At 31.2% G+C, this 11,159-nt stretch overlaps 1 protein-coding gene and 1 long non-coding RNA gene across 2 annotated transcripts in view; both read left to right on the forward strand.

Annotated features, from left to right (window-relative positions):
* LOC117174539 (prion-like-(Q/N-rich) domain-bearing protein 25) overlaps nucleotides 1–6,777 on the forward strand; it is a 15,823-nt gene extending 9,046 nt beyond the window's left edge. The window contains exons 3-12 of the mRNA XM_033363742.1: nucleotides 1,893–2,060; nucleotides 2,162–2,302; nucleotides 2,417–2,554; nucleotides 2,630–2,755; nucleotides 2,822–2,941; nucleotides 3,039–3,326; nucleotides 3,406–3,525; nucleotides 3,597–3,770; nucleotides 3,844–3,975; nucleotides 5,564–6,777. Coding sequence (XP_033219633.1) covers nucleotides 1,893–2,060; nucleotides 2,162–2,302; nucleotides 2,417–2,554; nucleotides 2,630–2,755; nucleotides 2,822–2,941; nucleotides 3,039–3,326; nucleotides 3,406–3,525; nucleotides 3,597–3,770; nucleotides 3,844–3,975; nucleotides 5,564–5,637 — 1,481 coding nt within the window. The 3' untranslated portion in view covers nucleotides 5,638–6,777. The remainder of the gene's footprint in view (nucleotides 1–1,892; nucleotides 2,061–2,161; nucleotides 2,303–2,416; nucleotides 2,555–2,629; nucleotides 2,756–2,821; nucleotides 2,942–3,038; nucleotides 3,327–3,405; nucleotides 3,526–3,596; nucleotides 3,771–3,843; nucleotides 3,976–5,563) is intronic.
* A 2,935-nt stretch (nucleotides 6,778–9,712) lies between these two features.
* On the forward strand, nucleotides 9,713–10,289 carry LOC117175259. The gene is made up of 3 exons (XR_004467459.1): nucleotides 9,713–9,786; nucleotides 9,909–10,027; nucleotides 10,124–10,289. It is a non-coding gene; the product is annotated as an uncharacterized LOC117175259 (long non-coding RNA).
* The last annotated feature ends 870 nt before the right edge of the window (nucleotides 10,290–11,159 follow it).

An 11,159-nucleotide genomic window follows, 5' to 3' on the forward strand; every position in this document is an offset into this window, starting at 1 on the left:
TCTACTTAAGACGGTCTGACAGGGTGCTGGCCTTGGCCCTCTTAGACGGACTCGATTGCAAAAATTTCAAAGATTCATCGAAGCGGTCTGGCTGGACCCCTCAGACGGTCTCGGTTGAAAATAGGAAGTGCTATCGTGACAGTGTATGGTTTAATCTTCATCAGACAGAAATGATTGGGAAAACCTAAAAGAATATTAAAGTTTGCAGGAAAGTTTTGTGTTGAAGTCAGATTGACACATGTCTAGGTTTGTATACACAATGTTTTTTTTATAATTGTTGAGCAATATAATATCCACTTATATGAGATAAGATTAATTGATTTTTTCTCAAATTGCAACCTAACCTACAAAAGACCAGAGAGGAATATTTTATATATGTCTTTACATCGTACTGAATCTATTTCTAGCCACTTTTTTAATAAAAACGAAGATGGACAATAATGATTTGAGAAAAATGTTACTATATGTTGTGTTAATTGTCGCCTATGCGTCTGCGTCCGTAGGATGGCCTCACTTATGACCAATGTCGTGAATTGTTTGCTATTTTGTTATCAACACAGCAGTCAAAATATCCTGCTTTGAAATTACCCAACACAATAAGGAAAGAATCCATGTAATAGTATTTAAAACTTGATAAAAAATCGATATCGATCAATGATTTTGTAAGTTATGTTAATTGTCGCGTATCACTCGGCGTCCGTAGGATGGCCGTACTTAGGGCTAATATCGTGAATTGCCTGCTATTTTGTGATCATTATTATATAATAGTTGAACTTAAAGTAAACTAAATTAATTTTCAACAAAAAACGAATAAATGATGAATCTTGAACTGAAATATTTCAATTTAATTCTTGCTTGCCACGCATCTATAGAATAACATATTTGCCACACCGGGATAAGGTTTTACCCCAGTGACGAAAACTGTCATAAAAAATAAACTACTGAATATTTTAACTTGAAATTTTTTCTAAAGCATATTGAAATTCTGATTTAAGAGGTAGTGTACTATCTGTGAAATTCTGATACTTTTTCCCCTCCTCTTTCTGTACGGTCCAATCTAGACCATCGCGTGGTAAAAGCGTTACACGTCTGGCCAGCGTCTGATTAGCTCGTCTATTCTGGACGAGCTGATCAGCGGCTGGTCAGCTTCGTCTAATCTAGTCCATCTCATGGTTTAGGCGTTACACTTCTGGCCAGCGGCGCTATTAGACCGTCTGTCCAGCGTCTGACCAGGCACAAGATGGTCTGGCCAGCGCTTGGCCAGCGCCCCGAAATTTTTCCACACGGGTTAGAGTTGGATTTTTATATTTTCGGAATCGTTTTTGCACGGGGCTGTCCCGGTATATCATTAGTCACGCACACATTTTATAATGCAATCAAGTGATCTGGTTAGGTAAGGTAAGGGTACATAGAATAATTTCCAGAGGTACCGGCTTAGGGATCAAACCTCGAACCTTTGAGGTGATTTCCGTGCGTCTGACCAACTGAGCCTCATTGTTTGATTATTTAACCCTTTTTTATTATTTGAATTCGGGCATTTTTCCTTGCTGAAAATTTACACTTTTAGAAATTATATTTGTGCATTTTTTTATTATCGGGAATATGTGAATGCTGTAATATCATGAACTATCGGTAGTTGTTTTTGGGTGGCCCCTAAATATTGTTAACAAATTCTTTTAAAAAATTAGAAGTCATATTGACACCCAAGGAACCATTTGTAATTATGCCATTTTTGAAAAATTGAAGTCCTTTTTGGGACCGCTGTAGTATGCGTATGTAAAAATTATTTAAAATTTTATAAATCACTTTTTTAAAGCTATATTTATTGTAGAATTCGATATTCTTGCTTTGTTGTTCCCACTTTATTATTGTAACTGGTATTTTATTTATAGTTGTCAGTTATTATGGAGAGTTATGTGAAGATACAGTTCAATGTTCAGCATTTTTAAGCGCTGGTGGATCATGCCAAATCGACAAAAATAACAAAAATGTCAAAAATGCCACTTGTATTTGCGGTGAACGGTATCATTACCTACATGGCAAATGTTACGCCTCTTCAGGTAAGAGATATATATTTTTATTGTTCTTACTTTCTGTTATAAGGGTTAAACATTATTTATTTTAAAAAATAAATTTAAAAAATTATGATACACGGTTCAAGGCCTGGGTGAAAAATGTAGAACAGACGACGATTGTTATGTGAATTTCGATTTTGAAGCCTCTGCCTGCAAAAATGGAATTTGTGCCTGTAGCGACGGTTTTTATGGGAGAGAATATCGTACATGTCGACGAGCAGCGAAAGGTATTTTTTTAAATGATTACTAAGAGACGAGTAAAAAAAATATATATTTCTTATCTTTTTGAGAATAATTTTTATTTAGAAAATTTACTAAGATTCATTAAACAATTTTTTTAGCTGTAGGCGAAGAATGTACAGTAGATATTGACTGCATATTTAATGATAAAGCTAGATGTCCTAAATTTATCTGCCAATCAGGCGAAGAGTCACATTATCTATTACACGAATTTAAAAACGCGGATTTGAAAGTGCAAAGTAAGTAATCTTTAAAGCAGCTTTAATTTATTTATGTTCAAAAAAATAATGTCCTAATCTTCTATTTGTGTATAGATTCGAGACTTGAAGACGAATGTGAAAAAGACACAGATTGTAAAAACGAAAATATGATCTGTGGACCAGAATTAAAATGCATTTGTAAACGTGCTCAATTTAACTCTGACGGAAAATGTATTGCAGGTAAAGTAAGCAGTTATTGAATTAAAAATTATTTTTTCTCTAATATTAATAATTTTTTTAATGCAGAGTTAGGAGAACCTTGTTCTGAAGATGATCCGATGCTTGAGCTATCCATTTGTCGAAAAGGGATTTTGGGTTGTAAAACAGGAAAGGTTGCGTCTCTGAATAATCGAAAGTGTCTCAAAGGTATGGATAAATCAATCAATTACAAATATATAAATAGTACTTGTATTGTTAAACCGTAAGAAATAAAAAATCTTATCATTTGAATATTCATTTAAAGTTACTAGGGCCTACAATAGTTCATGTCAACAGAATGAACAATGCTACGTATTTGGGCCTGATGCTATCTGCAATGAGAAGCGCTGTCTTTGCAATAATAATTCTCATTATGAGGAAACAGAATTATTTTGTTGGATAAATAAAGGAATTGGAGATAGTTGCCAAAGCGATAAAGACTGTCATATTCGTGAATTAGAATTCAATCTTTCTTGTAAAGATTCCATTTGTACTTGTCCGGATGGTACCCTTTCGAATTCAGAGAAAACATCTTGTGTAAAGATACCAACGGGTAAGTTTCAGTAAAAAATTGCATTTTTAAATAGCATTAATGATTAGCACTTCTCAAAATAATCAATTGCAATTGTTAGGAATAAATGCTATCTGTGATAAGAGTGAAGACTGCGTTATAAACAATGGAGACTGTGTTTCCAAAATTTGTAAATGCAAAGAAAACTATGTTGCCTTAACTGAAGATAATTGTGTCGAAGGCAAGTGCCTAAAATTATTATTATTATTGATTTAGCTAATTCACTCTTTCAGTGATGGAATATTTTTTTAGCTTCATCATATGGAAATAAATGCGAACACGATGTTCAGTGCAATTTTTCCTTAAATAATGGCATTTGCTCACCAATTTCTCTTCAAGAAGATGTAGGACAAAATTCAACTTCTGGGATTTGTATCTGTGCAGAAGGTTATTTTTACAATAACGCTAACTGCTTCCAGAAGAAATGTGAGAACAATGGGAATTGGCATATCAGTAAATAAAATACATTTTAGTTTTAGTAATTTTATACATTTTTCAGATCTTGGCCAAAGTTGCGAAAATGAGAGTGAGTGTTACCTGAACAATTATATTGATAGAGTCAATTGCAGAAAGGGAATATGTTCCTGTGGTTGGGATTACAAGAAACTGAATGCGACCTTCTGCGCAAGAAGTAAGTAATTTGATAAAATGAGTATATATGCATTTTTCTAAATTATTAGCAGGCTGGCCGCAAAACTTTATTTTCAAAATCCTCTGACTCTTGTCGAATTTTTCCCTAATAAATTTTTGATTTTCCTTGATAAAGGATTTTTGTCCAAATAGACATGTTTAACAGAACAATTGAATTCTAGACCAAAAAAGACAACTTGTTAACAAAATACTTGGATTTTTCAACAAAATATTTGAATTTTCCACCCTTAAAGGTACATTTTCAACCCTAAATGTTGAATTTTCCACAAAAAGATAAATGCTCAACGAAAATCATTCAAGTTAATTTACAACTACTTAAAAAACGATTTTTAGACAAAATAGTTCAATTATCAACTAAAAAGTTAAATTTCTATCATAACAAAATTATTTATTACAAAATAGTTTAATTTTAAACCTACGAAGATGAATTCTCAACCAAGAATACGAATTTTGTAACGGGTATATTAATTTTGTACCAGAAAAGATTTGTTTTAAAGGAATTTATATTAAACGCAGAAAAAAAAAATTTCAACAAACTAGTTCAATAGTTCAATAAAGTCGTAAATAAATAAAGTTTTAACCAAGAATATTAGCCCTTAAACAAGTAATTGAACTTTCAATCAAAAATATGAATTCTCGAAAGAATAATTTAACAGTATATCAACCAAAAAATATTTGGATTTTAAATAAAAAATAGTTGAATTCATTTAAAAAAGTCGAACTTTCATAAAAAATAGTTAAATCCTCATTAAACAGATTTTAATTTTGTTGCAGCCAAACAGTAGCATATTAAAATAAAATATATTAAATTTAAAAACTACAAAGATGAATTCTCAACTAAAAAAAAAAACAATTTTCAACCAAGAAGATTCATTTTCTTCCAAAGAATATCATTTTCAACCGTTTTATTAAAAAAGATTAAATTTCTACCTTAAGAGGTTGATTTTTAAACTGAAAAGATGAATTTTCAAACACACAGTTAAATTTGCCACAAAAAAAACTATTTAACAAAATTGTTGAATTAGCAACAAATTAATAAAAATGTTAACTAAAAATACACGTCGCCAGAAGGAGGCAACAGTTTCAAAGTAAAATTTAAAAAATTTTAAATTATTGCTTCTGAAAATTATTTGATTTGTTTCCAAATCCCTGGATTATCTCTGACTTAACCTGATCAACACAATTGCATCAATTTCTCCTGACTTCCAAGTTTTCCTTCACTCATGGACTCTCTGATTATGTACATCTTTTTTCTAAATAATGATTCAACTTAAATTTTAGAAATTTTTATATGTTGAAATATTGTAAATTTAAAAGATGAAATCAAAATATTTTATTGAAGGGGTTACCATCTATGGATCAGCTTACTTTTTAAGCTGCGTGACTCTCGATCATTATTCTGTATTCTCGGTAAATGTAACCGTGACAAAGAGTGACTTTGATTATCTTGTGATCTTAAGCTTCGTTGAACTTAGCGTGCTTAGACAAAATGCATTCTTATGGGAGCACACTTTAATCACTGTATTATTCATGTTATCATGTTAACAATACCTTGTTAACCTTTACAGGTGGCTCTACTGCGATCCACCTACCAATTTGGATTGGATTGATGGCAGCTGTCTTCAGTTTACTAATGCTCTGAATTAGTAAACTACAAATTAGCTTCAAGTCTCAACGAAAAATGCTAGACTTAATTTCCTATATCCCTCTCACAATACTCTGTCGGATTATTAATCATTTTACATTAATTTAAAAATGTTCTAAATTTATTTTAAGAGTGATTTATTAATGGTTTAGTCGCAAAGGAAATTGTCTTTCATCATAATTGACTACGAATCAACTACTTTAAAAAAATGGATTATTTCTGAGAATTATAAGGAAGTATATATTGATTAAAGACAAATTGATCGCATAAACTAGGTTTCTTAAAAACAAATGCATTAATACAAATTTAGTTTCTATACTCATCCTTCAAATGGAAGTAAATAATGGATTGAGCGATCAATATTTGAATAGAGAATGATTGGGAAATAGCTTATTCTTTGCCAAGGATGAAGTTTTGAATTGTATAACGAGTCTGGATTAGGTTTCATGTATAATTTTTTTTAACTCATTTACTTCACTTTGCAATAAGATAATCTTGGACAAACCAGCATACGTATATTATTCAAAACCTAAATGACCACACAAAAATAATTCTTGTTGAACCAACCAGAATGTTGGTTGGTTCAACGAGAATAGAATGTGCAATATGTTTTTAATACAAATTCTGGTTAAGAGTACCAGGAGATTCTGGTTGAAAATTTTCTGGTTAGTTAAAATTCAATTAGAATTTCTGGCAAGATTACCCAGAAATCTTTACTAGACAGCTTTCTGGAAGTTTAGAAATACAACTTTCTGGGCAATCTAACCATACATTCTGGTAAACTTAACCAGATGTTCTGGTAAGCTCAACTTTATATTCTGGTAATCATACGTTTTGGATTTTTCAAAGTTGGATACATTTCTACCTTCATGGCCTCTTCCCAATGCCCTCTGAAATTACGTGGAGGGCTCACTGTACCACAAAGAAAATAATCTCACAAAAGTTGCCGAGAAAGGAGTGTAGCAAGTAGCAAACATCTTCCGCTTCGCTAATATTTCGTCTCTCTATCCATTAATAAATAGCGTCAGATATAAGGCACTCAAGGCTAATCAGAATATTTTTCATTTATTTTGTTTCTCAAACTCTTCGTTAAGACTACTTTCTTCGGGATTTTATATAATCTGCACGTACATCACTTGGTCAGTACCAATATTCTCGAAAATTGACTTTTTGTATTTATTCTCTGTAATTTTAATATTCTGGAAAATACATTTCAGATACCCAAAAAACATATGCGGAGTTTGGAAATACCCCTCTATCTCTGGTGTGTAGACTGATAACGTTAACCTTTTTCTTATAACACAGATAAATTCACGGTTCACTAGAAGTAATCATACTTACATAACTGAAAATTTGTTTGAACAATCGCGATACTTCTTTTACCAGAATAGTTTTTATGAGAAAAAATCAACTATAGCTAGTTAAATACAATTTTCTAGTCATATTAATTATAATCTCTGATTAAAATATCTAGAAATTTTTTAACCAGACGCGTCTACTAACTTTAACAAGATTTTGTTTTACGTTTGGAATAGAAACTAATCAATATTCAAAAATGCAATAAAAGTCTACGAAAAGTTCCGAGGAATTCCTCCAGTATCGTGTAATTTGAAAAGGCAATTTTAGAGAGCCGAGATGAGAGGAAAACTGCATACTTAAAGTTTCGCCGCCCGACGGTCAAGATAAGAATTGGTGATGGCTGGCACGCGAGTTCTTCGATGTTGCCTAACCATTAAGGGAGTTTCCACTACTGAGGGTTGTACTTTCTCCAAGGGCGTATTTCTATTCCGAATAACAACTTTACAAAGCTTTTTGCAATACTCAAGAAACCAAATTTTCAAACAAGTATTTTTTTTTAATGAAACTTCTTTTCATTTGTTTTATTCCTCCAGAAAGTGTTTTCTGCATTCTCTCATTGATAATAAAGCATGCTTTATGCAATGCAGTACTCGTAATTGAGTATATTGCAATTAAGATCAATTTTAATCTGCAATACTATACTATGGTCCATAAAATGTCGTAACTTTTTTATTTATTAAAATATTTGTTTTTTAAAATAGCTCTACAAAAATGTTCTACGCCAATGGATTTCTGATCCTCGAGAACGGACATTAATGACGTCAACGTCGACGTCGGCGTTCAACATGATAACGATGACGTAATGATTTCAAGGAGGTCAAGGTCACTTCTTCGTTATGGATCCGTTTAGTCAACTGGTCAGCCAGACGTTAAAGCTCTGACTTTAATAATCTTGAGCATCTTATAGCCTGTTGTATCGACTTTTTAATTGTTATAACGGCCCTTTAGAGCATTGTTCCACATTCTTGTATTAATATTTCATCTATTACAATGATCAATTATGCGAGAAACTATACTCAACTAAAAACATTTATTTTCTTCATATATGGTAATTTTAAGGGTAAAAAAGTATATTGAATATGTAATTTGTTTTGATGGCAGTCACGCTGATTAGGTTTAAAAAATATTTCAAAATCCCGATTTCAGGAAAGATTTAGTACCATTCAATTTTTAGTTATAATAACGATTCCATTAGTCATCAAACCCAAAAGTTCTGGACGATATCCGTGGGTTTTTGAAGAAAATTGTGTTCCTCTGAGCAATGTTACAACCTAATAACAGATTTAATGCTTTCATGATGATTCATTTTGATAAAATGTAATCGGTCAATTAGTGCGGAATCAAAAAAAAAAAGAATCATGTTTCGCCATTATTATCAATGGATGAGGTAACAAAAAATCTACAATTCGATATTATCTAACTGGGGTTCCTAAACCAACATAATACAGCATCCAATGTCAAAATTGCACATAAAAAGGGTCTCAGTTTAGAATTTTTCTCACCCTTGAAATCGAAACGATTTCACATTTGCAGTCATTTTACTTTATATTTATTTTGGCTTACTCCAGCACAATCAAGTGTCTTCAACAAAATGGAGAACGTTCATTTTATAATGGAATTTGAAAAACAAGATCAGGGATATTTTTATTAAAGACAAGTTCATCAATGGTTCCAGTCAGGATCACACATTCATCATGGAAGACAAAGCTAATGGACATAAGACAAAACATATAATTAATATTTATTTTATAAGACTAAAATTAAAACCTATACTTCTCTGATTTCACGTATGTAAGAAGTTTCAACTTTCTTTATTTTACTTTACGAAGAGAAAAATACTAATAAAAATTTTTTTTAGATAATTATTAATAAACAAAAAGAAAATTTTGAACTGCGGTGAATCCAGTTTTTGATAGTCAAAAAACGTTTGTATTAACAGGACGATTGGTTTGTGTGATGAGTGCAAAACGATGATCCCTTGAGCAGACATTGTTAAAAAATCCATTTTGAATATTACCGAATTAAAATTGACAACATTTTTTCACAAATTTCCAATTTGTCAACATTTCTAATGGAACGTGAAAATTTCTTATAACGTGACAAAAGTTCAGTTGAAAATTAATTCAAGCTTGAGAGCCCTAGTTTCAAACAACTTTGGTCTTTTGCTAGTATTCGAAAATGTCTTCCAGCAGGTGAGTTTACTTCGAGAAGTACATTCTTTTATAGCAATTTCTCTGCGATTATGATATTTGAATTTGTGTTTATATTTTTCATATTTATTATAACTTGCTAAAATGACACCTTGTCAATACGGGATGAATGATTGGCCAAAATGTCAAGGATTATCTTACAGTGGTACCACTATTGCCAGTTCTATTTGAGAAAATAAGACAAAAACACACTTTAGTGAGTTTCTTGCAATACACTTTTATAAAATTGTATCACCAATTAGGTTTATTTATTTAAATTTATTATTTTTTACGTTACATTAGGTCCTGAAGGAAAAATTGGACAATATTGTGCAATGACTTGCCGAGATTTGGTGGATAAAAATTACAACAGTTCTGGAATAGCTGTTATTGATAAATAATTTAATATGTACGTGCTCCCAGATATTTAATGGAGAATACTGCAGTAGCCGTGAGAACATTGTATAATTTTATTTCTGAAAAGCAACATATGCATCTTTTTAAATTTAAATTAATTTTTGTAGAAAGTGGCTACGTAAGTTATGGTTTTCATTGCAGTCAAACTTGTGGTCATTGTGCCAAGATCTTCAGTATTGCAGTATGTATCTTTACTAGGACAGACAAATATTATGCGGAACCACTCTGTAAAATTGGTGTATAATTTATGCTTGCTTGTTTAAATCTAAAAGTTTACTCTTATCTATGCCTTATTGTTTACAGATATTGATGCACCATCTCCACCAGAGATTGAATATGTAAACGAATGATTTGTTAAAGTATCTTTTCCAATCCTAGAAGAATACAGAAAAGTGAAAGAACAATTTCGTTTTTATATTCAGGTCAATATGATTTATATTATATTTATAAACTAAATAGTTTTTCGTAACTGTTGATTAATAACTAATTTTATATTTAAAATCAATTTTATTTTACAGGATAAGGCTCATAAGATTCCTGAATTTAATTATTGCCATTTTGCTAATTTACAAACATTAGATGCTAGTAAAAGTAATTTGACAGCAGGAATTTCTCCCAAATTTAAAGGAGTTGTAGTCCTAGGAGCAGCCGTTTACATAGAGGGAGAATGGAAAAATTTTACGACAGCATCAAGTTTTAAAATTCACGATATTAGTAATACGAGTTTCATAATTGAAAACAAAAATGAATCTCATGTAAGTTAAAAAGCAGAATGTTAATTTTATTGAATTTTTAAATATTATAAATTTTATAAGAATTCTTTCTTGAAAATAGTGTTCGTGTTCAGAAAAACCATGTCAAATTCTCCATCAAACAAAATCGGATACACTTTGTTCTAGAATAGTCTGTTTTCCATATTATTGCGAAAACATTTTGGCTTACATAACTTATTTTGCTTCAATCACAAGAGATGAGAATACTTATTTCTTATAGTCTATTCGAAATTTAATATTAGGCCAGTTGTTTTTCTAAATTTGATATCTGGAATTTATCTTGATGTTTCCATTTTAGCATCCTGAGATAGCCCGTTCTTTTTTCATAATTACACTGAGAAAACTATATCGCATGAATTACAATATATACCGTAATTCCTGCGCTATATATCGTAATCATCGCATTATAATAACGCAAAATCGTGATATGGTATATTGCAAGCTTTTACATTATATACCGCATAATTGTACAATCTATAACGGAATAATTTAAGTTTAATACGCTATCATATTGCATTTCTTTTTTTGTGATCTCGCGAGGGTTCAAGTAGTGAACAAGTGATCACAGAAAAAATTAAAGATAAGGCTTACATCGATTCCAGGTGAAAAATTCACCGAAACAAAAACTAACCTTACCAGATAAACTTTACATGAATCAAAGATAATTTCCGATTTTTAACAAAACCTCCGCCAGAAGCGTTTAAAAGTGTCGGAAAATTCAAATGAAAAACCCGATGCGGTACACGCGCGAAAAGTTTTTTATAGGCTTTTAGAGACTTTA

The sequence above is a fragment of the Belonocnema kinseyi genome, chromosome 6 (assembly GCF_010883055.1).
Source record: "Belonocnema kinseyi isolate 2016_QV_RU_SX_M_011 chromosome 6, B_treatae_v1, whole genome shotgun sequence".
Lineage (NCBI taxonomy): Eukaryota > Metazoa > Arthropoda > Insecta > Hymenoptera > Cynipidae > Belonocnema > Belonocnema kinseyi.